The 26,659-nt window shown below is 41.9% G+C and overlaps 1 protein-coding gene across 1 annotated transcript; it reads right to left on the reverse strand.

Moving 5' to 3' along the window:
- Nucleotides 1-1,970: 1,970 nt before the first annotated feature.
- On the reverse strand, nt 1,971-25,417 carry LOC144610454 (BCL2/adenovirus E1B 19 kDa protein-interacting protein 3-like). The gene is made up of 6 exons (XM_078429179.1): nt 25,243-25,417; nt 15,173-15,359; nt 13,791-13,872; nt 7,799-7,905; nt 6,348-6,497; nt 1,971-4,919 (listed from the first exon to the last, which is right to left on the reverse strand). The coding sequence occupies exons 1-6, from the start codon at nt 25,400-25,402 to the stop codon at nt 4,871-4,873; spliced, it is 735 nt and encodes a 244-aa protein (XP_078285305.1). The 5' UTR covers nt 25,403-25,417; the 3' UTR covers nt 1,971-4,870.
- Nucleotides 25,418-26,659: the final 1,242 nt, after the last annotated feature.

Genomic DNA, 26,659 nt, shown 5'->3' on the forward strand with positions numbered 1-26,659 from the left:
TTTTACAATTTTACCGGTCAATTAACCTACAAACATGTATGTATAGTCTAAAGAAGGATCCCCATCCATCCATCCTTTTTCTCCAGAGATGCTGCCTGACCCACTGAGTTACTCCAACAGTTTGTGTCTATTTTCGGCATCCACAGTTCCTTGATAAACATCAACATGGCTCCATGGGTTCAACATACAGATGATCAACATACAGAACTAAATGAGAGTTAAGACAAAGTAGTTTAGGGTGGTTTCAAGTTTATGAAGGGTAAAAGCAAGAGGCCAGTGGGGAGTCTGTTGGGATGGACAATGTAGACATGCACAAGGATTTCAGCAGATGAGCAGTTGGATGTTTTGGAGGCAAAAATACATGTTGAATAATACATCCCAAATCAATAATCCTCACTATATTTCAGGAGCTTATGGATAATACTCTTTTTATTGACTGGTTTATGAAGTGACCATTCAAACAAAATCTATAACTTCTCCTTGAGTATTGACAACCTTAAGCATTGGTGTCACACTCGGTAGTGCCCTCAGCCATTTTGTCCACAGAGGAATACTACCACACAGATTAATTTAACAGAGGATAGAGCCTGACCGAAATACGAAACCCAGCGGCTAGCCTTCTGAGTATTTTGATCAAAGACTGTAATCAACACCAGGACATCAGTGCATAATCCAAGCTAAGGCTCGGAATGCTAAGCTGTTGAAGGCACAGTATGATACTAACTGAACTAGCGAGAAAAAGGTTTTCCCACACCAATACTGTACGTTTATGTGAAAGTTGGAGCAAAAAGATTTCTAGACTTTTAGGTTAAGTGCTCAAAGCAGAAACTATATGCCTGGAAAGGACAATCAACAGAGTTAGTTTAAAGCTTTTAATATACCCCATGTGAGATAGGCTACTTTAGTATAAACTCTCTCAGGGTTACGAACATCCCATCAACAAGCACACTCGGATGCGCATTTGGGAGACCGAAAGGGTGGATTTGTCAGCTGCTGAGGATTGGGAATAGGGTGTTTCTCTCCCCCATCACTCCACCCCACCCCACCGCCGACAAGATGTGATAATCGGGGCCTAGGACGAGCCAAGCAGAACTGGGGGTGCTGAGCAGACTCACTAGCTCACTCACTGAGGCAGTGAGGCCAGCTGGCGGCCACTCTTCCTACGCCTGCTCGCTCTCCCATCACATCTGTATCTGTGATCCTCTCCCATGCACTGTTTGGGTTTATTTCTGACTTACGAAGATTTTGCACCGTCGTAGCCTGAGGACTTTCTGTATTTGAAATTGTAAGCTAATTGGGCAGTTTCTTCGTTATTACTGCATTAATTGACAGCTTGATCTTATGCACATTTTTTGCATATAAGCCGCTGCATTTTTTTCTGGGGAAATTATCTTGCTTTTATCAGAAGCTGCAGTTTTACTCATCAGTTTTGCTTTCTCATTCACCAAATAGTTTCTGAATAGGTTATGTGTAGGAAGGAACCGCAGATGCTGGTTTACACCGAAGATGGACACAAAATGCTGGAGTAACTCAGCAGGTCAGGCAATATCTCTGGAGAAAAGGAATGGGTGACGTTGTGGATTGATATCCTTCTTCAGACCTAGGAACAGAAATTATGAAGAACATGAAGTACAAAGTACATGAAGAACTGAAATTAAATTGTTTGCTGTTCAATCAAATGCTTTCCAACAGCCCAAACATCCCAATCTGCTTCTAAAACACCTTAAAAATAGCACCCACCATCTTGTAATGTCACTCCAAAACTGCTAATGCTTTCTCAAATAATTTTCATTCTCCTCTCCATCAGTCTACTACTTTAATTGGTCTCCAATTCCAATAGTCTTTTAATTCTCCATCTGCAGCTGAAGTAATTTACTGTTAACTGCGTTATATACAAAGTTACTATTTTTAAAAGGACCAAAGACTATGACTTCCTTTGGCGAACCTTCAGAAAGACAAAAAAGACAGGCTTATAGTTGTATGTTTAATGGCAAAAAAAGTTATGATATTAATTTTACATTAATCAGAATACATAATACAAAGTGCTACTTAGATAAATGTCAGGTGTTGATAATCACTTTGGCTCAGTTAAATTCAACAGATTCATTTTTGAAAACCTGCCCCCAATTCAAAAATAAAAATCAAAGAAAAGTTCTTGTTACTTTTTTTCATTGAAAAGATTGACATGTTGGCTACTGCAGGCTTAACAGGATAATGTGCAATATGCAGGTTTACTTTTTGTCAACAATTAAATAGCTGTACTTTTCAGAGGATTGGGCCAGACAAATATTTGTTATGTTAAGGATCAATGTGTGGTCATTTCTGCTTTATTTATTGATTGGGAGATATGGGGAATTAAATTCCGCCATGTAAAGCTAGGTTCCTTCCAATACATCAAAGTGCAATTCAAAATGAGGACTGTTCCTCCCCGGCACTTCCTCCCACTGAAAATATATGCCAGCAACATTTTCATTTCGTGCAGTCAACTCACCCATACAAATTTCAGACCCAATTTTGATATATGTTGATAAACAATTTATGGTGTAGCGCACAAAAGGAATATTCTTATTGCACATTGTAATATCTGCAGGAGAGAAAGACAAACTGTTTCAGTCAGGACCCCTCCCCAGTGCTCTGGTGAGCCCCCAAGCATAAAACTCACCACCCTTTCCTTTGTGAATAGCTTTGTGCTCAATTTGCGACATTACTTCATTCATCATTTTAAATCTCTGCAAATGAAAGATTGTTTCAATAGATCCTGAGCTTCTACTTTGATATTAAAAAACAGCATTCAAATAACCTCTGAGAGAATTTAACACTTGTAATGTTGTCATGAAATAAAAGAGCAATTCTCTGGCAAACCACCATGTCCTCCAAATGAAAGGATTTTTTTTTTAAATCCCAAAAGCTGGAATGGAAGGAAAACAGAATACATTTTAAAACTGCATTGAACAACTTTGACAGATAGCATTATGACAAGGATACTGTTTCCCTGCAAAACAAGCAAAGTTCATTTCCAACCAATATATTCTTCAAACAAGGATTCTTCTTCAAGATATAAATTGCCAAAACTTGGCATACACCAGTGTTGTACAGGTATCTGTGCAATCTCAGGAGAATTTAAGGAAATTCACTTTAATTTTTAATTTTACTTCTTGTGCTTCAAAAACTTTACAAAACTCTATTTCCAAACTTCCTGGTTAATATGCTCTAAATTCTTTGCTTAAAGTCATGTTAGTTGAAAGAGCTTTGTTATTATATAGAGGGGTAATCATGCTGTGGAATGAAACATCAGACAACTTCAGTCAATGACCAGAATCAGTTAGAATGCAACACCGGGCAGAACTAGCCTCTTTACCATTGCTTCAATCTCAACGCATTTCCCCGATACAGTGATTTTCTTCCATTTCTCAAACCTGCCAGCAGGTGGCAATTCTAAGCTGCACCGCAAATCAGCGATGAATTGAGGACAATTTGGTGCAACAGGTGGCAACACTTTGGAAACTGGGCTGATATTGCCTTAACTTACTTAGGACAGAATTCATGTAGCCAAGAAAAAAATTACCTTCTATTCCCAACAGAATTAGCTAAATTAAATCCATGTTCCACACATGACAAGCCCACATCTAAACTAGAGTGCATAAGGTCAAAACAAACAATTGAGAAAAACTTTGAAAGGTTATAGGACAGTTACTTTAATTATATCAGTTCCCAGAACTATATACTTCTTATTAAAGTACTGGGGAGTGACTAAAACAACCATGATATGGCAGGTTAGTGCAATAAAATGCAACAGACCACTAAAAATCAGAATTTATAGCCCAAGATACAAACGATTGACTGTCCTCAGAAAAATGGCAAACTTTCTACTTTCTACCTGCCAAAATAGTTCAGAATTTGGCTCCTTCAATTATAGGTGCAATCACTGTTCAGGGCTGACTGTGCACCTTAGCTGGGCTATTACAACTGGTCTCAGCGCTTCTGGCAATATGATCTAGAGGGAGAGAATCGGCTCGTATGCCTTTCCCCCATGAGCCATGCCAGGAAACATCAAGTAGGAATAGGATGAAATACAGCAAGGTTCAATAAAATGTGCTTGGGTTAGAGAGATGCTATCAATATTCAGAGATAAAAATTAATTTTTGAATAAAAATTGCGATAAGCCCGAGAATTCAGCAAAGCGTTAGAAACCAAAAAACGCTGCTTTGATCAGTAGAGTCAAAGCCAAATTGCGTGGCTGCTCCCCTAGTTAGCATCAAGCATGTAATAGCAGAGAACGTGAAGAAAGCAGTGATTTATGGCAAGGTGAGAGAATACTCATGTTCTCGAAGAATATAATGACAATCGTTACAATCAAATGGCAAATCTACTTAGAATAATTCCAACAGCAACACAATATGTTGGATTGTTAGTTCAAGTATTGAGCTGTTGCCCGAGAGATTGTAAATCATAAACATGAGACTGCAGTTTAAGGTTCAGTGCTACTGTGCACCAATCCTTTCTACTGGCACCTTGTGCTATGCATAGGTTTTGCTATTTCATAATCTATTCTGAACGGCTGTACTGTAAGCTGTATTGAACAGATCACGATGGTGTTTGCTGGTGAACCTACTTCACGCTGATGCAAACCAGTAAAGCATACTAGGGCTGCTGTCATATGGTATACAGCTTGATTCACAAGTTAAAGTTGAGTACAAGAGAGGGGAGTCCAGTTAGTGCTCAGGCAAGCATTTTCTACGAAGTAACAAAGGAAATATGTAATGAGATGGGATGTCTTGTGCTTGTGATGGTTATTTGTCTTCTTCCAATTCAAATGTACTGATGGAACAGCCACACAATTTCACAGGTCATGTTTAAATCTGAATCTGGCTCAGAAGGTGCTGGTTGAGGAGGTTGTCAGTCTTTTCCCAATGTAGATCCTAAAACAGAAGGGCTCAGGTTAGGAAACTACGTTTCTCCCTACCAAATTCTCACTTGCACAAAGAAAATGGCAATTTAAAATTTAACTTGCTATGTTAAATTATAAATGGAAGTATAACTTTTCATCTCCACACAAGCGCCGTTTGTAATTAAGACTTAGGCCAATCTTAACATGGACAGAGCTGTTCTTTCTTTAATTCATGCAGCCATTAACTTTGGCATTTAACAATTTGGCACTCAAGTCCTTGAACAATACTTATTTAGCAATAAATTCAGATTTCCTCCATACACTTAATCTCACACCTGAATATCTGCTTTTCATACAATTGAAATATGTACATCCGTCATTTTAAAGAAGGACTTGCCAAAGTCAGAAGCCTGAAGATTCTCTGGTATACAAATGTTTTATTCTTTAAGAAATAAGAATTCCAAACAGTTAAAGCAAATATGGACAGAGATATGGACATAAAAGATGTGCCAAAGATGTGAAGGTGCCCCACTGAAACTCGGTAATATTTCAATGGGATGAGGAGACGTGATAAGTCTGTAACTGCAATCGATCACAACTCCGGGCAGACAGTCCAAAGAGAGGTGGTTAGCACCAGTTTGAATGCTCAGCTTAGATCTCGTTACAGGAATGATGCGTTTGCACTGGAGAATGTTTGCAAGGATGTTGCTAAGAACGTAAGCTTTTCTATCAGATAAACTGGGGTTGCTTTTTCTTTAACTACGAAGGCCGTGAAAATATATAATCAAAAGGCGTATGCACATTATCTTGATGATAAGGATGATCTTTCTATCCTTTTGCAAAGGAAAATAATCAGGGCGCATAGATTTGAGGTAATTGGTAAAATAATTTGAAGGAAGGCGAGGAAAATAACTTCCCCCACCCCGTAGGTGGAAATCTCTGGAAACACAAAGACTGGAGCAGCATTTCATACTGAAAACAGCTATAAAGCAGAAAGGTTCTCTAAGTTTAATTCAGACTCAAAAGAACATGCTCAGGAAATAGCAGCAATGATAAATGAGTGTTGTGGAAAACAATGAAATGATTTTTAAAATGGGACAGAATGGTAGTATGAAGCAGCAGATAACAGCAACACTGAAAGCATGTAATTGGTGAGCTGCAGGGTTTTATTAATCAGTAAATCAAAGCAAGAAGCAATTTTTGTATTTATATTTTAGCAATCTATTGTGTATTTCTCAACTATTTTTCAAGGAAGCTTCATTACAAATGTAGGAGTCTTTAGATAAGTAGAAGTATTAATCTTATACAAATTCTAAAATCACCAAGTTTATCAATGTGTTGCAATCATTTGAAGGAGAAATAAGTTAGCATTACAGAACAACCAAATCTGGTTGCTCTTCAATAAGGTGCTGATTCTTTTTCTTCGGTCTTTTTTATTAATACCACTGTAAACACTTACCCTAGACCTAGAGCCAGAATATGTGACAGAATGAGGGAGGGAAAGAGGACCTTCAGAAATTCAACAGAAAACACTCCTCCTTTCTTCATTGCTGCAGTCTTTCTCATGCTGAGTGTGACCGAACGCTTAGGATGTTTGAAATGAAATTCCCTGGAGGAGAGAGGGGAAATATTAAGAATTTCATCCAAGAATAGTTTGCATTACGCATGATCTCAGATCTGAAAATAATACAACCAAATTCTATGATAACCAGATTTCTCTTATAGAACCCGAGGACTTATTTCAGGTCGGTAGGTACCTACTCTGAATTTTCAGTACATTTTGCAGCAATTGCAGCAAAAGGGGAAAACAAATAAAAAGTGACTTTTGGGATGATAAGTAATATTATAAATGATATTATAAATGAAAATTATAAATACTAGAAATGGCTGAAAAAATATTAGATTGGTCTTCCTCCTGGTGTGCAAAGCTTTGTAATACTGCAACTTGGCTTTCTTTATTACTAGAAGCGCAGAGAGTACTCGTTTTATTCCAAGAAGTTTAATACAGGCCGTTATGGATTGAAAAATAAGTTTCAGGCTTGTTATCAAAGTTTCACTTTTATTTCAGATAAACAGGTCAACAGTTTTCTCCATTTTATTGGTATGTTACATATGTAACATTTAAATGTTACTTCATTACAAAATACTAGCAACAATCTTTGATGCATACATTGACACGCTGGCTACGAGATTTTGGTTGTGGAATGAGTAGAACCTAAAGAAATGCAATCAATGCACAGAATATTTAGACAGATTAAAGTCATGCTGGAAGCACTTAGTTTTGTTAAGCACATTTCAATAATGGTGCTACTAAAATGGGAAATACAGCATCTGAGGATTTGGAGGATTAGATGCACATTCAGCAGCTGCATGTCCTTAATGGTTGGATCCCTGCAATTTAAAATCTATCAGACATCAACACCAAGTGAAGTGGGATTCAGATTTCTGCTAGTATTTTGATATGGAGTGGCATTTGCACATTACATACTTAACATACCCACATACTAGGACTGATTGTCTCATTTTCACAGCGGTTTAATAGAGATGTTGCAATTTATTTTCGTGCCTAATGCAGGGAAGGGGATGAGAGAGCAGATCAGAAAACATTCTGACCATGCATTAGTAGTGATGAACTGAGGCAGATATTGCCAGAAAAGTATCAATCCCTTCCAGTGTGAAAAGGGGCAGCTCCCTGGACTAAGGGGGTGAAAAATAGTGTTTTTGAGAAGATCACAATCGCAATTAACAGTCCATCTTCCAATAATCATCAAATGTTTCATTACGCTACAACATTATACATGACTAGCATATCTTTTGTTATAAATGTGAAATTTATATTTCCATGGCACCAACGCAAAATATAACAACTGTACAGGGCATTCTCTTCTCAACTAATATACTCCAACTCACTTTGGAGGAATGTTTTCAGGTCGACTTGACCAGTCGGAGATCCATTCAGCACTTCTCTTCATCATAATTTCCTCCTCTTGTTCTCGTTCCAAACCGTCATCTTCAGACTAAACAGAAAACCCAGAAATGGACAGAAAATCCATAAAATGCTAAACAACTGTTGGCAAGTTCAAGTTTTCCTGATATGTGCAAGCATTGGTGATTATTCTGAACTTGCTGGGTCTTATGCAGGAAAATGCTGGTTGACTTGCATACCATTGCTCTGAAAAAATTCAAGCTATTATATTTTAATGTCTGAAGAAGGATCCGGACCCGAAACATTGCCTATCCATATCCTCCTGCGATGATGACTGACCTGCTGAGTTCCTCCGGCACTTTGTGTTCGATGCTAAATTCCAGCATCTGCAGTTCCTTGTGTCTCTATACTTTAATAAAATACTGATAAGAAAATAGGTTTGACTAAACTTGAGAAATACCTAGTAACAACATCCACCCGTCTCTTCCAGTGTGGAAATATGGAGCGAAAGAGAGTGAGTTCAATTAATTATTTAGACCCTAGATTTTGTGTTTATTTGCGACTTCCAATCCATTCAGCAGCTTTTCTAAAATAACCAAATTGCCTTATTTTATTTGGGCAAAGTAAAAGGTAACTTTCTTACCAAAATCCTGAAGGTCAATTAAAATCCCTTTAAAAGGAAACAAAACTGGTACAAGTGGTAGTGTTGCCTCTTAGTGCTGCAAACCCAGGCTTGATTCTGACTTTGGATGCTGCTTGGGTGGAGTTTATACTGTCTCCCTGTGGCGATATAGGTTTCCCCTAGGTGCTTGGCTTTTCTCCCACATACCAAATACATGAGGGTTGGTAGGTTAATTAAAATGCCCCGAGTATGCAGGTGAGTGGTAGAATCTGAGGAGTTTAGTTTAATTTAGTTTTGGAGATACAGCGTGGAAACTGGTCCTTCAGCCCACCGAACCTGCGCCAACCAGCGATCCCTGTACATTAGCACCATCCAACACACTAGGGAAAATTTACAATTTTTTCTGAAGCCAATTAACTTACAAACCTGTAGGTCTTTGAAATGTGGGAGGAAACCGTGACTCCCTGAGAAAACCCAGCGGTCACAGGGAGAGTGTACAAACTCCATAGAGGCAGCAGCACCGAACCCGGGGCTCTGGCACTATGAGGCAGCAACGCTACCGCGACACCACCGTGCTGTCCCAGTTGAGGAGGATGTGGGGAGAATTTTCAAAATTAGATTAGTGTTGGGGCAGACTTGATGAGCTGAAGAACCCATTTGCCCCTCTTTGACTCTATCGCTCTGACTCCATGACTTGACATTAACCTTTAAATATCAGCCTCTGGTATCAGATGATAAGCAGCTACAGAGGGACACCGCACCCTCAGAGGAGACAGTGTCATCAGCAGGAGAATTAAACAACTGCAGAGTTTGAATTAATGTTCATTCTCTTCTACAAATTGCACAAGATCATTCTTAAGATCATTGTGGCTGAACTGTGATCAGTTTCTCCTAAACGATTCAGTTCTTCCTACATCCCAAAGATGTTTGGCGAAGCTACTGTAACATACTCTCCCATATAGATGAGTGGCAGGAATATTTGAGAAGGAGAATGTGTTACGGGGAAATAAATTGGGGAATAGACCAAAGATGAATTCTCCAAGAGCTGACATAGACTTGATGGGCCAAATAGCTGCTTACGTTGTAAGAAATTGAGGATGTTTTGCTGTAGTCTTGTACAACAATTCACTTCAAATACATGAAGTGTTTCTTTGCATCAAAATCTCAACTGTCACACTGCAACTATCAATAATAATAATAATAATAATATATTTATTTTATATAGCGCCTTATCACATGCTCAAAGCGCTTTACAAATACAATTAACATAGAAACAAACAGACAAACTATCCTGACGGAAAAGCGGCGAATAATCAACGCCAGCGTCCTCTCACGTCAGGGTCCGGCAGCAGACATCAAAAAGCACAAGACACACAGATACAATTTTTTACACAAAACAGCCATCACAGTGATTGCTCTAGGCATACCCTCACTGTGATCGAAGGCAAAGTCTTGTCTCCTCCTCATTCTTCTCCCGTGGCGCCACGAGGCGATCGAGGCTCCCAACCCCTTGAAGCCCCCACCGGGCGATGGAAAGTCCCAGGGCCGAGCCAAGCAGGCCGATGAAAGTCCTGAGCCCCCACCGGGCGATGGAAAGTGCTGCGGCCGAGCCACGCAGGGCGATGAGAGTCCTGAGCCCCCACCGGGCGATGGAAAGTGCTGCGGCCGAGCCACGCAGGGCGATGAAGGGCCTGCGGGTGGGTCGATCGTACCTCGCGCTTCGGGGCGGTCGAAGCTGTTACGGCTGGAGTTCCCAAAAACCGGTCGCCAGCCAGGGACCTGCGAGCTCCCGATGTTGCGGTCTGCAGGGCCCACGGCCGAAGCCTCTGAGATGGTAAGTCCAGGCCCTGCGACCGGAGTCTTTGAGGTCGATCCCAGCTGGAGGCCGCCGACTCCACGATGTTAGGCCGTAGCGCGAACGGAGATACGACACGGTAAAGGTCGCATCTCCGTTGAGGAGGAGATTTAAAAAAAGGTTTCCCCCAACCCCCCCACCACCCCCCCACATACACAGAGTTAAAAATAAAACAAAACGTACATTTAACATCGACAATGACAAAAAAACACCAAAAAAACGGAGAGACTGCCGGTGAGCCGCAGCTGCAGAACACAGCCTCGCCCCTTTTTGCAACTATCAATATAATAAACTTAGTCAAACACTGAAATACTAACGTGTAGGAAGGAACTGCAGATGATAGACTGAAGATAGACACAAAATGCTGGAGGATAGGATAAGCAGGATAGGCAGCATCTCTGGACAGGATTGGTGACGTTTCGGGCCCAAAACGTCAGCCATTCCTTCTCTCCAGTGATGCTGCTTGTCCCACTGAGTTACTCCAGCATTTTGAGTGTAACTAAAAAACTAACATCGACCTTAAATTCCGAAACATTGGCAGATAATTTATTCGTGAAGTTGGGAGTGAGTTTAAGCTGGATCAGCCTGAGACTAATAGAGATAAAGAGAGTAGAGAGAATGGGATCAGGTGAACCAAAATCTAGCAACAAATGTCGTCATCAAACTAATCTACCTGGATCAGTTAGTGGCACCAGTGAGAAGAGTTCAGACAACAATTTTAAATGGAACACACAAGCAATAGACAAATGAACAAAATGAGATGAACAGGTCAAAAATTATCCACTAGAAAATCAAATCTGTATGATTAGTCTAAACAGTTTGGGAGGAAATACAAGTAGAAATAAGTAGACGGAGTGAATGGTGGTGATAAAGACATGAGATAAAAGTAAGAAAAGCAGAGCACGAGAAAAAAATGTGCATCAAACGGGAAGGAGTAGGCTGTTAAGAAGCAAACCTGCCTGATAAGCAATAATGTCATAAGTGATAGGAGCAGAATTGGGCCATTCGGCTCATCAAGTCTACTCCGCCATTCAATCATGGATGATCTATCTCTCCCTCCCAACTCCATTCTCCTGCCTTCTCCCCATAACCCCTGACACCCAATAAGAACCATTAATAGAGATGCGTAAAATGTGGAGTGGGAGATAAGCAGAGATATTAATACAAAATAGATGGTTTTAATGTCAACTAACATTAAAAAGATGAAGACAAGCTTTCTTTTATTTTCTCATTTATTTATTCTTTTAATTTTATTGTTTTTCAAATAAAAAGTGGTTTTGCAACCTTATGTTTAACATCAATTATTCACTCGTTCCATTACCTCACTAACACCAAATAGTCATCGTCTATTTTAGGATAACTTAGTGCACAAAAGTCCATGTTCTAAAAATCTAGGTCAGAAAAATGATCAATCGTGCCAAGATGATGTAACATTTACATCAAACTATAAAGTATTTCAGTGATGGTAAAGAGTTGAAAAGAAATGTATTAATTCTGAATGAGTGCACAGGACAGAGAACTCTTGAAATCAATTCTATTTTTTGCACCTTCATGCTCCTCACTAAAAAGCTCAAAGCTCGTTTAGGAGTATAATCAATGTACACCCGTTAGAGCTCTCCTACACCACATACAAATATCTGTGCTCCAGTGGAATCTCATTAAAAAGTGCAATTTGTTATAAAATAGCTGAATTCTTCTCTATCATATAAAGAATACCAATTGGATGAAAAGCTAGAAGCTAGTTGGCTGCAAATTCTACAATAGAAGGCTTTTGTCTTTATTGATAGTAAGTGGAAAAAAAACTTGGGATGGCAGAGGTAAAAGAGCAAACACACCCAAGTGTGGACTGTATTAATGTAGAAACAAGGGAATACAGATGCTGGTTTAGACAAATGGACCCGAGTGCTCGTGTAACTCAGCAGGTCAGGCAGCATCTCTGGAGACCACAGATAGGTGACATTTCGGGTCTTAGCAGCATTTCACTGCTAATGTTGGTATTACCGTCAAATTTCTTATTGCGACCCTTACATTTGTCCAAGCCTGTAATGCACAACATGAATAATGAAGGGTCTAATACTGAACCCAACCCAAGATAGACACAAAATACTGCAGAAACTCAGCAGGTGACTCAGCATATCTGGAGAACATGGATAGGTAAACCTTTGGGACCCTTCTTCAGACAGAAGGGCCTAAACCCATAATGTCACCTATTCATGGTCTCCAGAGATGGACTGTATTAAGATGTATATTACTGTTTCACTGGCTACGCTTGCCAGGAAAGGTCTCTTATTTTGAAAATGAAATACTGATAAGAACACATGTGAAATCTTTCTTCTTAATAACAAAAGAATTTCATCATGAACAATGAAGTGGATTATCTATTTCAATAAGCTCTGACATATCCCCAATTTACCATCTTCCATTAACTTGAGCTTATTTTTAAAAAATTTAAGAGATACAGCGCGAAAACAGGTCCTTCGGCCGACTGAGTCCGCACCGACCAGCAATCCCCGCACACCAGGGCGACTATAACTGAAACATAACCTGCTTAATTTTGGATTCAATTTCCCCACCAATAAATAATATTTTTTTGTTAGCTTTCCTGCATACTTGCTGCATCTCCGAACTTGTTCTCTTGCCCATGACGCCCAGAAATATTTAAGGAATAACTTTCGCAACAGCAGGGTGATGGTGGTAAGGTTTACTTTAGTTTAGAGATACAGCATGGAAACAGGCCCTTCGGCCCACAGAGTCCACGACGACCAGCGATCCCCGCACACTAACAATATCCTACACACAATAGACACAATTTACAATTATACCAAACCAATTAACCTACAAACATCTACATCTTTGGAATGTGGGAGGAAACCGTAGATCTGAGAAAACCCATGCAGGTCATGGGGAGAATGTACAAGCTCTGTTCAGACAGCCCCCTTATTCAGGATCAAACCCGGGTCTCTGACGCTGTAAGGCAGCAACTCTACCTGTGTGCCACTGTGTTGCCCGCATCTAAAACATTACCACATATAATCTAACTCATACCAAGTCCTGCACACCCACAACTCTGATGCTTTATGGCTCTCACTGGGCTATAGACCACTTTTAAAGCTTGCATCTTTTGGTGGTTTTGCTTCACAATATCTCTGCAACCTCCGCTCATTCTATAACTGTAGGATTTCTGTGCTCTCCAATTCCGACTTCTTGCACAGTCTTAACCTCTTCCATATCCCTGATGCATTTGCTCCACCACCAGCAAATTTTCTTTCAGCTTCCTTGTCCTTCTTATCCAATGTGCTCTTTCCTAAAACTTTTCAACCACTCTTCAAAACATATCTGACCAATGAGCACCTATCTCAATATTGCAATGTGGATTGGTGTTAAAATTTGTCTAAAGATAGTTTAAGATAGCTTGCGACATTTTAGCACATATTTTATGACATTTTAGCACAAATCATTGTTGACAATGCAGTTAACCCTAGACTTCAGATCAAATTACCTGAGAACTGTTGTCTCTGCTACCTTGCGGCTCTACTTCGAAAACTGCTTGAGTCATCTGAGGTGTTTGGGGTCGAGATTGACTGGAAAATTGAACAGAAACAGTCAACTCAAATGATAATGAAAGACGACTTATGCAAAAAGGTTTATGTTTAAAATGCCCAAAATATATATCTACAATATGCCTATAATTAGATGGGAAACCAAATGTAACAAATTGATACATATCCCAAACGTAACAAAAGGGATATGTATTCCATAGGATAGGAACAGCAGAGCAAGAAACGTTTCAGCCCACTATGTCTGTACCAATACAATGCCAATTTAAATGGCACATCTGCCTGCAAAAGGTCTAAATCATTGCCATTCCCTGTCTGTTCATATGTCTAAATGCCTCAAACATAGCTATTGCATACGAGACCATTTACAAAAGAAAATTCCTATACTTTATACAATTTCAAACGGTAGCTTCTTTAACGGAAAGCATAGTACTTTCAGTATGCTGTCCATTATTGTAGAATCAGTATTACAAATAAAGAATTCCACCCCATGATTTAAATGATACTCAGAAAAAGAAAAATACTGCTCCAAAACTCAAGAGTAACAACATTAGTTTATTTTCCCATCACATAACAAGAGGTTGAAACTAATAGGGTAAAGTCTAAGAAACCTATAGAGTTATAAATGCACAGGGTGACATTTGGATTTCAGATAGGTGCTAAGTGATCTTGAACTATAAAAAGACGGCAATGCACAACAACAGAACCAGACTTTTATTGAATACTTGAGTGGAATGTTGATGGTTATAGGTCAGCTAGTACAACAAAATTTGATATGGTGCATTCAGAGTATTAAGCAATATTTATTTAAATAAATCCTTTGCTATTGTACATGCAGCTCTGTGCAAAATGTAATTTGGCGTAAAGTAATGCCAGTGTCATCACATGAATGGAATAAATACATTTCAAGCATGTATAATTGAGGCAAATTGGTGACATATCCAACTCAACATGACCAGTGAAAAAGTCTTGGATTTGTTTAATCAAACTAATCTTGCATAAAAATAACAAAAAGATCTGCTGAGTATGGACTTCACACCAAAGAAAGTTTCTTTAGTAAAAGGAGTAAGATGAAACCTCAAACAATTTTTACGCAAAACTGAATAACAGCCAATAATAAAGGTCACATGTAGAAAAATTCAGTGATGTTCCTGAACTACTGTTAATAATAACTCCATAAAAGCCTCACCAGTTTGCAATTTTTTTTGTGCAGTAGAGAGAGAAAAATCCTAACCAATAATGTAGTATGATCAACATATTACATTCCTGACTCATTGCTAGAGTGCAGTTTCTGCAAATGTTATATTGATTTGCAATTCTTTACCTGTCAGAGTGGGAGCTTCCCCGCGAACTACTCTGACCAGATTCATGCTGAGCATCCAGAAGTATTTTTTCCATGTCTCCATCATGGATGGAGGACGATGAGGGCACATGCTCCAACACTCCATTTCGTCCGGAGCCACTGTCATTCCCATTCCCATTGTTCTTTATGTGCAGCTCCACCCAAGAACCTAAAGCAATTAAAGAAAACAAGGATAAACCTAAAATGCACATCTTTTGTCTGCTTTCTGCTCTGTTGAGGTTAAATGCTATATTTATTCTGTGATTATCCAGTAGATGCATTTTATCTGCAAATACTAGGCAGCAAATTTAATTGGGATATTTAGCAATGAGTAAGGGTATCTTTCTGTACACCTCATCCTTTGTAAATTTTGTTGCTTCCAACACATGTATTGAGTGTAATACCTTTCCATTCCTAAGACTTCTTCCAACTCCCCACAGAACATTGCCTTTGTTATGTTGTACAAGTAATTAACATTGATCTATACATTCCTACCAATAATTAAATTTCTTGCATTTGTGCAGTTTCCTTTTCTAGCTGTCAGGCAAGATTGTTTAAGAGGAATGTGCAAATTCCTTTGTGACAGCACAGTAAATACTTCAGTCACTCACTGAATTTAACCCCGGAGGGAATGACAAGAGCTTTACAGATGTAGCCAAATGTCAGCTTCCTATTTAGCATTTGTACTTCCAAAATCTGGGCACTATTTTACTGGCAAACAATATAGGTCATTAAGTTCAGTTAATAGGTGAAAAGAGCTTGCTGTCTGATAGGTCCAGATAGAATTTTGGATGAGCAGTCTGAAGAAGGGTCCCTACCCAAAGCCTCACCCTTTTTCTCCAGAGATGCTGCCTGACCCGCTGAGTTACTTCTGCATGTTGTGTCAATCTTCGGTATATACGGGCATCTGCAGTTCCTTTCCACACAAGAATTTTGGATGACCTTGTTTACCCGAAATGTACCTCCCTCTGCATACCAAAACAATTCTTCAACTGATCACATGTACTGTGTAGCTTCTGCTGTCATCTCATTTCAAAATGTTTCCTAAAGAATGAATATGCTCGATTACTTCAGATAAAGTCAAGACCTAAAAATATGAAAAAAAATCTTCCAAGCATGACATGACATCTGTGAATGTGACTGCTGTTTAAATTGGATAGACTGCTAATTTTGCATCCTCAATATAAACCAGCGCACAATTTAATTATGCCTGGGGTTATTTCAATTTATCCACACATGGACATAGTTCTGTAAACATCGTCAACCAATTCATTTGAAAAAGTTCCTCCAGCTAAGGCAGTAGGGCAGATATTTTAACATGGACCTTAATGAAAAACCACATATAAAAAAAGACTGATTGCCTTTCCATGGCAAAAATACTGAGAATATCCAATAAATAAAGAGTCGCTATTCAGTAAAGACACATCATATCAGTTTAAAAATAGTGAAGCTGAAATACTTCTGTAACACGTGACTTTTAAGCAGTATGCTAATAGAGGATTGTGTACATATTTCATTTATTTTTTCAGAATACTAATCTGCACGTGATCTGAACTGGCTTTATGCTGTAATCTACCCTGCCGCAGGAGAACAAAATGTTCCATACCAGCTGTTTTGCAACAACACAGACTAGTGCTACAAGACCAGCTTGTATTTCAAATAGTGTGTGTAAAAATCTATTCTGGATATCTGATAATGCCATAACACCTTCCCCAACATTCATTGCACTCTCACATCGATTGGTAGTGTACTACGAGCTGTGGACCAAACAACGTTGAGAGACCTTTCAATAGTCAACATTCACTAAATTGGGAGCAGTGAGCAGGTAAATCTCCACTTATAAAACCCTTACATTCATATTTCGGTCGTTTTATATTATAAATCTGAAAACCTCATATTGCTACTTGCGTCATTGCTGCCTGCATCTAGATGGCACAGTGGTGCTGCAGATAGTACAGCTATTACAGATCCAGAAACCCAAATTGAAATTTTAAAGACCATTCCATCTGTGTGGAATTTGCACATTCTCCCTGCAACCACATGGATTTTCCCTGGGTACTTCAGATTCCTGCCTCATCCCAAAGATGTGCCAGTGGGTTAATTGAAGCTGTAAATTGCCCCTAGTATAGGTAGCACATGGAAGAATGGTGGTTTGGGGGGGGGAGGGGGGGTGTTAACAGACATGCACTAGAGAATTGGTTACAGGGAAGAAAGCAGGAAAATTGTATTCTTATGGGAACCAGCATAAACGTGATGGGCTGAAGGACTTCCTTTAATGCTGTAGCAACATATGAAATTCTGACTAATTGGAATATTGGCACAATTTCAGGATTTCTGTTTGATCACTGCTCGACCTGAACTGCAAGTTAGTACTTAAGGTTCAAACAAGTTGATTTTTCCATAGATAACATTTGAAATAGAGCAAAGAATGGAATTAAAGCAAGGATTGGTATTCACTTGAAGTGGACTTATCATTTAAAATACATCTAAAAATCAAACTGTGACATTAATTTATTGAAAGAACCAATGCTGGCTCTTATTTACAAATTCATTATGTCAATTAGTAATCTATACAAGTTTTTCTATGCATATGAATAAACAATGAAAATTTCAGCTAGCGGGCTTTATTTAAATGACACTCTCTCTTTGGATATCCTAGAAAAATACAGCAGATATAATCAATTCTCAGGTCTAGCAGAACTGAAAGCTCAAGCTAGGAAATTCCATTAATTTGGTCCTCATCGACATGTCATTCAATCGAGATCTGCGTTTGTGGTGCGGATGAAAGCACAATTTTAGGCCAACTTTCTAAATTGTTAAGAATTAACTGTTAAGTGACTCCATAACAGATGGCACACAAAAACATATCAGTGATGGTAACAAAAGTCTCAAAACTAAAACTAATTGCTGAGAGACACATTATATCATATATCATATATATACAGCCGGAAACAGGCCTTTTCGGCCCACCAAGTCCGTGCCGCCCAGCGATCCCCGTACATTAACACTATCCTACACCCACTAGGGACAATTTTTACATTTACCCAGCCAATTAACCTACATACCTGTACGTCTTTGGAGTGTGGGAGGAAACCGAAGATCTCGGAGAAAACCCACGCAGGTCACGGGGAGAACGTACAAACTCCTTACAGTGCAGCACCCGTAGTCAGGATCGAACCTGAGTCTCCGGCGCTGCATTCGCTGTAAAGCAGCAACTCTACCGCTGCGCTACCGTGCTACCAGGACTCCAATCCTGGCCAAGTGAGCAAGTTTGTTATTGCAAGTGTGGCATTTTTAAATGCAATTCCATGTATAGATTAAGATATCATTGCTTGATAACCATTTTAACATTAATATCAGTTTGGAAATACAAGATGATGTTTCTACAAAGTAGATTTTAAAATAATGTAATTACAAAGTATTCATTATATTTTACACATTAATAAAATATTTATGAACAAGATTTGAGGGGAATTGCATCTCATTGCAGAGATGGCTGGGTTTTGTTTAAATATAATGTATAATCTTATAAAACAAGACCTGAAAAACAAACTAGTAGCATCTGCTAGATTACTCTGAATTTCTCTTAGGCCCCCTCGGTGGCTAACCCCCCCCCCCCCATGGCTGACCATGGGTGATGCATCCTAGTTGGCTGCTTGCTCCACACCTCGGCTAGAGCAGCGTCGTTTGTGGCTGAAGAGACCAATGCGGGAGTGACAGTCTCTGTCGCAAAGGTCACATTTGTGTGTGGACTCTGGTCTGTTGAAGTTGCTGCGCTCCTTTCTGCGTGCCCGCTTTTCTGCCGCTGCGTTCATCAGTTTCTCTTCCCCCGTTTTGAGATGTTGGTTCACCTTGTACGGTCAGCTGCAAGGCTCTCCACCTTGTACGGTCAGCTGCAAGGCTCTCCTAGGATTCCATATCGACGTCGAGCACCTTCAAATCTCACTTGCAGACATCCTTGTAACGTAGCTGGGGGCGGTCGATGGTTCTCCTCACAGATGTTAGCTCTCCATAGAGGATGTCTTTTGGAATACGGCCATCCTCTATGCGGTGGACATGGCCCAGCCACCGCAGCCTGCGCTGCCTGAGTAGAGTGTACATACTCGGAAGGCCAGCACGGGACAGAATCTCGATGTTGGACACTCTGTCTTGCCAGAATATACCCAGTATACGGCGGATGCTTCTAAGGTGGAAGGTGTTGAGTCTTCTCTCCAGTCTGGCATATGTAGTCCGTGTCTCACTGCTGTACGGCAGCGTGCTGTTGACACAGGTGTTGTAGACTGCCATCTTTGTCTTCACTGTCAGCTTTGGATTGGTCCACACTCGAGTTGTGAGGCGAGCGAGAGTTGTAGCTGCCTTCCCGATCCTCTTGTCAATCTCTGTGTCCAAGGAGAGGTTGTCGGTGACCGGGCCTGCGGTGGTGTTGAGACGGAGAGTCAGGAGTCGCTCTGAGCTATTTCTGCCTGGTTCCACCGTGTTCAGCAGGCTGTTCCTTACTGCGAAGCCTACTCCGTGCTCTCTGGGCTCATCAGAATCCTTGCCCTGCCAGTAGAACGTGTAGTCCTTCTCCTTCAATGTGCCCGGGTCTGCCAGCCTTGTTTCCTGAAGGGTGGCTATGTCTACGTTGAGTCTCTTGAGCTTGTTGTTTATGACAGCTGTTTTCCTGGAATCGCTGATGTCCTTTGGGTTTCCAGAGAGGCCGGTCATCATTATCCAGACATTCCAAGTTCCCAGTTTTGGAGCTGGTCTCTTTTGATGTGTTCTTTTGTTTGCAGGTTCGATGGTTGCGATCTGCTGTTCGGATGGTTCCTAATCCCCGTACACCCAGTGAGGATAGCAGACCGTGGCGGGACAGCACCTTATTGGCTGGGGCTGCCCAGCTTGAGGCGAGCGGTAGCTGTCCAGTGAGATCCAAAAGTCCCTCCCACCGTCGGGAGCAACCCCTGGCGCATCGCTTTACGCCAATCTAGCGGTAACTTATAACCGGTAACTGTTGCTCCCCATGTTGTGTCGACGCTGCAGGCGAAGCTGGAGTGTCATCTCCAGGTTGTAGGTGTAGGTTTGCAGTGATGTGTGGTCGGATGCAAGCCTGGGCGATGTCATATGAAGGACAGGCTGTTGCCCATGCAGCACGTTCCCCCTCTCCATGTCGCTGATTGATCCAAAGGAACAGCAGAGCCGTTACAGTTTGGCACCAGCGCCATCGCAGGAGTTGCCAGAACAAGTTTGTAGACAACGACAAACTGCCTTCGGGACTCTGACTCCGGATTTTCTTGAGGTTTACTCCTGGAGCCTTTTCCATGACTGGATATGGCCACAAGGCAGTGGAGGTTTTAGATCAGTTTTCTCTCTCCTAGATGGACTGCCTTCCTAGGCTGACGGGCTTCATCTGCCCGAGACTCGTGGGGGCGGGAGCGTCTACCTTCCCGTGCAGGTCTATGAAACCTGCCCACTGCCCACACTCTGAATTTAGTGTTCTTATTTCTATGCTGAAGACTGCTGCTTCCATTCCCTGTGCACATCATCTTTCTGGTCAGTCATTTTCCTTCACGTTAACTACACTGGTTACTAGCTGAAAAATTAACCTATTTCTGTCTTTTAGACATAGACAGACTCAAAGCACAGCCAGATTTGGAGATTTTCCTAGTTTTCATCTTCCACACATTTAATTCTGATCCAGGTTCAATATTATGCTCTCTGTTGTCAACTTTTATATGATTTACTGTGTCAGGTTGGGAAACTTTCTAAAAATAGAATTAAAACATTAAAAAACGACTAAATATAGTCACATGTCGAAGTCACATGATGCAAAATGTGGAATTCTCTGCCTCAGAAGGCAGTGGAGGCCAATTCTCTGAATACATTCAAGAGAGAGCTAGATAGAGCTCTTAAGGATAGCGGAGTCAGGGGGTATGGGGAGAAGGCAGGAACGGGGTACTGATTGAGAATGATCAGCCATGATCACATTGCTGGCTCGAAGGGCTGAATGGCCTCCTCCTGCACCTATTGTCTATTGTCTAAAATAAATGCTTAGTGTCTTGTTTTTAAGAAGCATATATTGATTTATATGTTAAACGTTGCGTAAATTCCATGCATGAGACTACACATCCCAGACCTGTTCCCACTCAGATTTGAGGGAAGGATAGGTGCCTCTATTACTTAGATTTAGATATACAGCGCAGAAACAGCCCCTTCGGCCCACCGGGTCCGCGCCGCCCAGCGATCCCCGCACATTAACACTATCCTACACCCACTAGGGACAATTTTTACATTTGCCCAGCCAATTAGCCTACATACCTGTACGTCTTTGGAGTATGGGAGGAAACCGAAGATCTCGGAGAAAACCCACGCAGGTCACGGGGAGAACGTACAAACTCCGTACAGACGGCGCCCGTAGTCAGGATCGAACCTGAGTCTCCGGCGCTGCATTCGCTCTAAGGCAGCAACTCTACCGCTGCACCACCGTGCCGCCAACTGCCTGGCACCTTTTATTTTCTACTTGATTAACTATATACTTAAGGTTTTACTTGATTAACAATTTTTTTTAAAAGATTAAAAAATATTCTCCTCTCACTTCCCTCACCTGCTTCCCACTACATTCCTACATCTCACCTGCTTCCCATCCCATTCCCACATGTTTTCCACCTCATTCCCACTGTCCCCACATTTTCAACCCCATTCCTAATGCTTCTATCTGTTTTTAAGCACATTCCTACTGCTGCCCCCTGCTTCTCACTCTTTTCCTACTGCCCCCACCATTCCCACCCCATTTTTACTTCTCCCACACCGCATTCCCACCACTACCAAAGCACTGAGTTCAATTATATTTACATCTTGGATGTTGTAACAAAGAACCCTTAAAAAAAGTTTGTATTTGTCACCTCATTTAATTAAAACAAGCCTCCAAACAAGTGAAAATGTTAAACAGGGATGAAAAATATTAATGGAGTTCTCAATTAAGAAAGAAACAGACATAAACTCGTGTATTAAAAGTATACCACTGTTTCCAGAAAAATATTGGGTGGTTTTCCTCAATTTAGACCCAGTTTGACAAATTTACAAATATTAAAAAACAAAATTTCAAGGATAAAAGCAAAACTGAGTCAATCCTTTTGAAAAATTGATACTCATTTTTCTTGGTTCAAGAACTTGTAATTACTCAAAATGCAAACATTTCTCATTATAGTTAAAAAATGATGACATTTTTCTCCATGTAACCTATTGTAAAAGTTACATTTAACCAGCACACAAATTTGGCAAACATTGACCCAAACGTCATTACTTCCTTTTCCTTCCTTAAGCTGTTTTAGAATTCCTCAAGAATGCCACTCACTTTCATCCAAATGTTTTTTTCCCCCAAGTGTAATCACAGCTTGCACAGCAAGTAGGACTTTTTTTTGTTTACTCCAAATACAAATAAATACTACAAAACTCAGTATGCGTGACTATGCCTTCAAATTATATTTTTATTTAAACTAAACTTATGAGATAAGAGCATATGTACAGGAGATAGAATATGGATATTATGCCTTTCTAAAAATAAAGAATACGTCATTTTATAGTTTAGCCAACACTGCACTTCTCCAGTCTGTGCTGTTAGCTGATCACAGACAAGGTGTTTGGGCTCCAATCAGTTCCTCAGTACAGGCCAAAAAACCTATTCCCATTTTTTTTAAATAATACCAATCTGATCAGCCGAATAATGAATGTTCATTGCCAACACCAGCATGGCTAATGGAAAACAAAACAGACAATAAAAGGGTTGTAATGAGACAATAAAAGTGTAACTGCTCTTGTGGAGCAGACTCGATGGGCCAAATGGCCTAATTCTGCTCCTATGTGGTATGGTAATTTTATGCACATAGTAGACATGGCAGCAGAGCCTTCAGAAAGAAAGAATCATATAATCTGGAGCACAACAGAAGCTTTGAGAGAAAATTAAACATAATTAAAGAGACAATTTAGCAGTTTAATAATATATTAAATGCGGAACTGGGCTATTTAACTGTGTAGGAAGAAACTGCAGATGCTGGTTTAAACCAAAGATAGACACAAAATGCTGGAGTAAACCAAAGATAGACACAAAATTGCCACAGTGCTCCTCAGCTACGACCACCATTTGAATGAGATGGGGGCAATTATCATAATGGTCACCCTTTGGATTAGGAAGGGAACAATTGCCACTGTGCCGCTGGGGTGTGACCACCATTTGGACGAGGAAGAGCCAATTACCACAGTGGCCACCATTCTGATTAGGAAGGGACAGTGGCCACCATTTGGATGTGGAGGGGGAACTTTCCCCAGTGCTCCTGGGCTGGGGCCACCATTTGGAAGAGGAGGGGGGTACAATTGCCGCAGTGCCCCTGAGCTGTGGGCACCAGCTGAGCTGAGGCGAGTGGTCTCAAGCTTGACATCTTTCCTATAACATGGTGCTCAGAACTGAACACAATACTCTATTAGCCTCACCAACGTCTTGTGTAACTGCAATGGTGTGGCCACCATTTGGATGGGGGAGGGGGCAATTGACATTGTATCCCTGGGCTATGGCCACCATTTGGATGAGGAGAGGGCAATTGCCACAGTGGCCACCATTTGGATGAGGAGGGAGAACAGTTGGCAATATACCCCCTGAGTTGCAGCTACCATTAGGATGATGGGGGGGGGGGGGGGGGGGTGTTCAGTTACCACAGTGCCCCTGGGCTGTGGCCACCATTAGGATGAAGATGGGGCAGTTGCCACAGTGGCCACCATTTGGATAAGTAGAGGGCAATTGGCACTGTACCCCTTGGGCTGTGGGCACCATTTGGGTGAGGAGGGTTGGTACAATTCCCACTGTACCCCCTGGGCTGTGGCCACTATTTGGATGAGAACTTGCCACCGTGCCCCTGGGCTGTTGCCACTATTTGGATGAGAACTTGTCACCATTTGGATGAGAACTTGTGTTGAAAGATTGGAGCGACTAGGCTTGCATACACTGGAATTTAGAAGGATGAGAGGGGATCTTATCGAAACGTATAAGATTATTAAGGGGTTGGACACATAAGAGGCAGGAAACATGTTCCCAATCTTGGGGGAGTCCAGATCCAGGGGTCACAGTTTAAGAATAAGGGGTAGGCTATTTAGAACGGAGATGAGGAAAAACTTCTCAAGAGAGAGCTAGCTAGAGCTCTTAAGGATAGCGGAGTCAGGGAGTATGGGGAGAAGGCAGGAACGGAGTACTGATTGAGAATGAGCAGCCATGATCCCATTGAATGGCGGTGCTGGCTCAAAGGGCCGAATGGCCTCCTCCTGCGCCTATTGTCCATTGTCTATCTTGCCACCGTGCCCCTGGGCTGTTGTCACCATTTGGATGAGAACTTGCCACCGTGCCCCTGGGTTGTGGTCACCATTTGGATGAGGAGGAGACTATTGTCTCAGTAGCCACCACTTGGACGAGGAGGGAGAGGGAGAGGGAGCACAAATGGCACTGTGTCTCCGGAGCTGTGGCGCCACCATCTGCTCCACTACTGTTGCTCGGGCAGCTCGCCCCCAAGCCCCGCCCTCCGCCGCTGCCCATTGGTCGGTCGCTGCAAGCGCCGCGGAATGACGTAAGATCAGCGGCGTACGTTTGACCCGTGGCCTTGTCGATCACCTGACGTCACTTCAAGTGCCGCGGGGCCCCGCCCCGTTGTTGCTTCTGTTGTCGTGGACCCGGAGGGGCCGCACTTCCAATGGGAGACGAGGCAGCTGACCGCTCGCAGCAGGTCAGTGCGCGCCTTCGCCCTTTCCACAGTCTCTCCCCTGCCCTGGGGATCCCACTGTCAGAACACTGCTTCTTACACTCAAGATTAACGGGTGGATAGAGGGTGAGGGGACCCTCAAAGTTAAAAAAAAACAAATTGTTGTTGTCCCTTCATGTGTAAAGGAGGGAACTGCAGATGCTGAGTTTATATAGACATATAACAAACCCGCTGGGTTAACTCATAGCGGGGCGGGCAGCGCCTGTGGAGAGAGAGAGAGAGAGAGAGAGAGAAGGAATAGGTGACGCTTCGGGTCGAGCTCCTTCCACTCACCGTTCAGAGGCGTCTCCTCGATGGGCGGTGGCGATGTTGATGGTGGTGCTGCCGCCATGCTGCGATGCGGAGCGGGCGGCCGTTGGCCCCCCGTCGGCGTTTGAAATGTTCCCCCCAACTGCCGCGACGCTCGAGCTACTGTCGCCGGATCGGCGCGCATGCGCCCGGTGGCCGGGCCCCGTGTGGGGGGGGGGGGGGGGGGGGCAGTGTGACCGACGTGAATGCGTCATCACGTCAAGAGTTGCTGCCCGACCCGCTGGGTTTGAAACATAGTCAAGTCAATTTTATTTGTATAGCACATTTAAAAACAACCCACGTTGACCAAAGTGCTGTACACCAGTTCAGGTACTAAGAACGAACATACAATGGCACACAAACATAACAGCACATACATAAACAGTTCACAGCGCCCCCTCAGAGGGCCTCAAACGCCAGGGAGTAGAAATAGGTTTTGAGCCTGGACTTAAAGGAGTCGATGGAGGGGGCAGTTCTGATGGGGAGAGGGATGCTGTTCCACAGTCTAGGAGCTGTAACCGCAAAAGCGCGGTCACCCCTGAGCTTAAGCCTAGACCGCGGGATAGTCAGTAGCCCCAAGTCGGCCGACCTGAGGGACCTGGAGATGGAGTGGTGGGTTAGAAGATTTTGATATGGGGGGGGGGGGGGGCAAACCCGTTTGGGCTTTGTATATGAATAGGAGGAGCTTGAAGTTGATTCTGTACCGTACTGGGAGCCAGTGGAGAGAGGCCAGAATCGGACTGATGTGGTCCCTTTTACGGGTAACCCGTCAGGAGTCTCGCTGTGGCGTTTTGGACCAGTTGCAGGCGGGACAGGGATGATTGGCTGATCCCAGTGTATAGGGAGTTGCAGTAGTCTAGGCGGGAGGAAATGAATGCGTGGATGACATAGAAAACAGGTGCAGGAGTAGGCCATTCAATATGATCATGGCTGATCATCCAAAAGACTCTAAATTTCCTCAACTGTCTGAGGTGGTAAAGGCGCTGCCTTGCCTTACTCACCAGTACGGCAATGTGTGTTGTCCATGTCAGATCCTCTGTGATGTGGACTCCCAGGTATTTAAAGCTGCTCACCCTATCCACAGTAGTCCCATTTAACTCAAGTGGCGTGTACGCCCTCGGATGTTGAGCCCTTCTAAAGTCTACAATCAGCTCCTTAGTTTAGTTTAGGCCATTCAATATGATCATGGCTGATCATCCAAAATCAGCACCCCCGTTCCTGCTTTATTCCACCATATCCCTTGATTCCTCCCTTAGCTAACTAAGAGCTAAATCTAACTCTCTCTTGGAGTTACTCCAGCTTTTCTGTGAATATGCAAGATTGGGGTTCCTTTCGAGTGCGTACATTCCCAGCTTTCTTTGTGTACAGCATTGCAAGCAATGCACATATTTGGGCACCTGAT

The sequence above is a fragment of the Rhinoraja longicauda genome, chromosome 36 (assembly GCF_053455715.1).
Source record: "Rhinoraja longicauda isolate Sanriku21f chromosome 36, sRhiLon1.1, whole genome shotgun sequence".
NCBI lineage: Eukaryota > Metazoa > Chordata > Chondrichthyes > Rajiformes > Arhynchobatidae > Rhinoraja > Rhinoraja longicauda.

What these genes read in the sequence shown, in the direction of transcription:
- LOC144610454 (XM_078429179.1), bottom strand. Translation starts at nt 25,402, where the DNA reads ATGCGCGCCGATCCGGCGACAGTAGCTCGAGCGTCGCGGCAGTTGGGG. An exon ending in GGAAGCTCCCACTCTGACAG is followed by an intron (nt 13,873 to 15,172) that starts GTAAAGAATTGC and finishes TCAATTTTCCAG; the next exon opens with TCAATCTCGACCCCAAACAC. An exon ending in ATTCTGGCTCTAGGTCTAGG is followed by an intron (nt 4,920 to 6,347) that starts GTAAGTGTTTAC and finishes CTTCTGTTTTAG; the next exon opens with GATCTACATTGGGAAAAGAC.